Genomic DNA, 4,228 nt, shown 5'->3' on the forward strand with positions numbered 1-4,228 from the left:
TTAAGAGGAACCCCAAATCACCCTAAGCTCACCACCGAAAACTTTGGAGCCTCTATAAATCTTTGAGCCCAAATTTCCAAACCTTATTTATTGCCTTCTAAAACCCCTAACCCTCCCCTTAAGTCTTAATGGCCCCCCTTGCTTTGGGGTGCTCCCACTTAAGCCTTAATATCACCTCTCACCTTAAGCAAAATGAGAGAGTAGAGGGGCAAAAGAAAAAAAAAAGGGGGGAAGAGTGAGAGTGTGAGATACACACAGGCACACACAAAGCTTTCCCTCAATAGTCTTAGCACCATATCCCCTCCCCCTCATGCATTGTAAAATGCCTAATCCCCTATTATTGCCACTTAAAACTCTAGGACTTCATCTAACAATTGTGCGTACCAAAAGTCTTAATGTTGCCTCTCACCCTGAGCAAAATGAGAGACTAAATTCTAGAAGAAAGAAAAAAGGGGAGTGGAAGAGGGGATATATATATATATATATATATATATATATATATATATATATATATATATATATATATATAAACCCAAGATAATACTTATACCATACTCCCCTTCATCCACCATTAAAACCCTAATCCCCTACCATTTCTCCTTAAGATCTTTAGCCATTACCACATAAGTATGCCCACCTTGAACTCTAACCCCCTACTACCTTGGCAAACAATGAACTTGAATCTCACTTGTATTCCTTGAAATCCCCAAACCCTTGCTCCCTAAATCCAATACACTTAGAAAACTTGAAACCTAAATCCCCAAATCTTAAAGAGAGAAAGAGAGGGGGGAGGGAGAGCAGGAAAGGAAAGAGAGCATGATTTGAACTTATGTTATTTTTGGGATTGAGGTTTAGGAGGTAGGAAGGTTTGGAACTTACGTACGCCTACTAAAACTCTTAATGCTACCCCTCACCTTGAGCAAACTGAGAGACTAATGAAAAAAGGCGAGGGGAAAAGGGAGGAGATATATATGTTGTCAAGAGCATGTCATTGTATGTTGCATTTGCAACCTATTGCATGTGTCCCTGTGTGTTTAAAAGGAGTATGTCAAGAAGCATGCTATCAAGAGCATGTCACACTCGCAACATGTCAAGAAGTGCGCCGTTAGGACAGTATGTCTCTTTGGATGATGTGTCATAGAGATTTGTGTGTATCCTGCACAGAGAGAGAGAGAGAGAGAGCACTTTGGATTACATGTTTGGCTCAACAACTTGACAGGTCAATGTGTGTGTGTGTGTGTGTGTGTGTGTGTGTGTGTGTGAAAATAAGGAAATGAGAGAAAATAAACTAAAATAAAAGAAGAAGAAGAAGAAGAAGAAAGACGAAGAGAGGGAGAGAGGGGGGAAAAGAGGAAAGAGGAAAGAGAAATGTCTTTTTTTAATTTAAACCTTTTTGAGAGAGGGGAGAAGGGAGAGAGAGAGAGAGAATTATAGAGAGAGAAAAGATAAATGAAAAATGAAAAACACGAGAGAGAGAGAGAGAGAGAGAGAGAGAGAAAGAGAGAAGAAAAGCAGGAAGAGAAGAAAATGGGAGAGAGAGAGAGAGAGAGAATATGAACACAAACAGAGATAATTATAGAGAGAGGAAATATAAAATTTAAATGAGAGAGAAAATTAAAGAGAGAATGGAGAGAGAGAGAGAGAGAGGAAGAAGGAAAAAGAAGGAAAAAAGAGAATAGGGAGAGAAGGAAAAGAAAAAAGAGAAAGGGGAGAAGAAAAGGGAGGAGATAGAGAAAGAGAGAGAGAGCAGAAAAGCGGGGAGAGAGGGGAGAAAAAAGAAAAGGAAAGAGAGCAAGAGAGCGAGAGAGAGGAGACAAGAAAAAATAAACTAAAATAGAAGATTGAGAGAGAGAAAAATTAGACATAAGGAATTTGGGGGGGGAGAGAGAGAGAGAGAAGTGTGGAGAGAAGAAAAGAAGAGAGAGAGTATGAACACAAAGAGAGAATTACATAGAGAGGAAATGCAAAATTTAAAAGAGAAGATGAAGAGAGTGAAGAGACAAAAAAAAAAGTAAAAAAAGAGATAAAAAGAGAAGGAAAAGAGAGGGGAGAGAAGAAAAGGAAGGAGAGAGATATAGAGAGAGAGAATTTTACGCTTGATGAGAGAGAGAGAGAGAGAGAACAAGGAGATAAGAGAAAATAAACTAAAATAAAAGATTGAGATATATATGTGTGTGTGTGTGTGTGTATTAAACATAGAAAATTGGAGGAGAGAAAGAGAGTGAATGGTTGTATGTTTGGTGGTCCTTGGTAGTTCAATGAATTAAAATATCATAATTTGTTTTGGGTTTTTCATTTTTCTATTATTTTTCAATTTTGATATGTGTACATATAACTAGAGTGGTGTTGAAGGAGTTTGTGCAAACGAAGAAAAACCACTTAACAAATGTGAAGTTTTGAAAATAACCTTATCCAAACAAAGCCCGATCACAAACGGTAGTTTATACTTGCAAACCAGTGAAGATTTATGAGCTTGTAAATTCCTCTTCAGAGCATCGAGCTTCTCTGAAGATTCATAAGACTTTATTTGAAGATTCGTGAGACTTTATTTCCGAAAGGATGAGGGAAAAACCAACCAAAAAGACTCATCTCCAAAAGGACGCGGGATAAACCAAAGCCATGCTTAACGTTGTTATTTAGGGAAGGCACAACAAGAACAAAATCATGAGATAGAGGAGGGGGGAGGGGAGGCTTTATTGAGGTGGTGGTTTGGTAGGCTGGTAGGATGGGGTGGCGGGGGTTTTGTGGATGGCGTGAGGAAGAGACGAGGAGACCCTAGGCGCCGGGGGCGGCGTGTTGGTGGGCCTTGGACTGGAGTGCGGACGCGAGGTCGAGGGCGCGGTGGCGGACGTAGTCCAGCTGGTGGGACCCTACAGGGTGGCGCCCCTTGACGTACTTGTAGGTCCACGTCGTCGCCCACACGGCTGCCAGGCCGGCGCCGCCGGCCGCGATGGCGCCCGCCACGCAGGCCAGCAGCAGCGCGCCACCTGGCACCAGCACGGGGCTCAGCAGCAGCAGCAGCGGGCTGAGAAGTACGGTCACCGCGAGGGCCGCCAGGACCAGGCCGCCCGCCGCCAGCACTGTCGCTGCCCCGATCAGCTGGTTCGACGTGGGCTTGTGCTGCTGCAGCTTCTGCAGCATCCTCTCCGCCATGATCTGTATCTGGAGTGATGTGACACCTTCTAACTCCTGGTGTTGCACACTCGTTTAACTACTCTCTCACACCTTCGCTAGCGCTTCTTCGTGTCATGCCCTTGCCTCGCGTTTTATAGGGCCCCGGCCCCCACCATCGCCTTTTCTCGGAGCGGCCTCCGGATAAGTCTTCTCCTCCTCTTCCCCAATATCGCATCCCCCGTGTTTCGGCGGAGGAATGTTTCTAAACGCGACCCATCATCATCCGCATCAAGGCCAATCACCAACAATTATTGACATTGGACGACACCGCGCCTCTCATTTAGGCGCCATTTGCCATCCATATTTGCTCGCCACTTGGCAAGTACCGAGTGTGAGACAGCAATCGAGAGCCGCGCCCAGGTAAGATCTTTCATAACATGTAAGGATACCACATTCATTTATGTAAAGTTGTTTTAACAAATCCATGTGATGCAAGGCTGGTTTCGCACTTCTATGAAAGAAGGAGAAATCCATTTCAAATAGTTGGAAGAAACTTGCAAAAATATATAAACATAATGTGGCGCGCACATATCTAAGACCAAGAATTTAGATTAACTTGTTCCAGGACTAGGCATGAACTAGCCCATCCTCCCTTCTTCTCATTCCTTTTTCCATGATAGTTTGTACATCAAGAAAGATGATAGTTTGTACATCAAGAAAGGGCCTAGTAATTACCTACTGAGTTTGTTTCAATTAACAATTTTGCAACGTTGTGAGTCTTTGTAACTGACTCTCACCAATAGTCCTATGCCACATGTCTCCTGATCCCTCATTCCTTCTCACCACCATCTAACTATCAATTTGTTTTGCCACGCAATTGAGTCACCACACCTCCCCCAAAAAAGGTGATAAGGTATCTGGGAGTAGAAGTGTAGTGCCTTTGTTTGGAATGTGTAGACATGTATGTCTCATGTTTTTTTGTGGCTCCATTTTGGTGGATATTGCTCTAGGAATGGGCCTATGAGATACTAGCCCACTATTTCAAATGGTAATGTTGTTGTAATTGGCTGCAACTTTCCATAATATATTGGAGGACTCCTGAACGTGTGGCATG

At 43.1% G+C, this 4,228-nt stretch overlaps 1 protein-coding gene across 1 annotated transcript; it reads right to left on the bottom strand.

Annotated features, from left to right (window-relative positions):
• Positions 1-2,775: 2,775 nt before the first annotated feature.
• On the bottom strand, positions 2,776-3,153 carry LOC148032479 (oleosin-like). The gene has a single exon (XM_087683928.1). The coding sequence runs from the start codon at positions 3,151-3,153 to the stop codon at positions 2,776-2,778; it is 378 nt and encodes a 125-aa protein (XP_087540054.1).
• Positions 3,154-4,228: the final 1,075 nt, after the last annotated feature.

This window comes from Lygodium microphyllum, chromosome 8 (genome assembly GCF_053477565.2).
Source record: "Lygodium microphyllum isolate KBCC chromosome 8, Lygodium_microphyllum_v1.1.10, whole genome shotgun sequence".
In the NCBI taxonomy this organism is placed as follows: Eukaryota; Viridiplantae; Streptophyta; class Polypodiopsida; order Schizaeales; family Lygodiaceae; genus Lygodium; species Lygodium microphyllum.

Coding starts and splice junctions, on each gene's coding strand:
- LOC148032479 (XM_087683928.1), bottom strand. CDS start 3,153: ATGGCGGAGAGGATGCTGCAGAAGCTGCAGCAGCACAAGCCCACGTCG.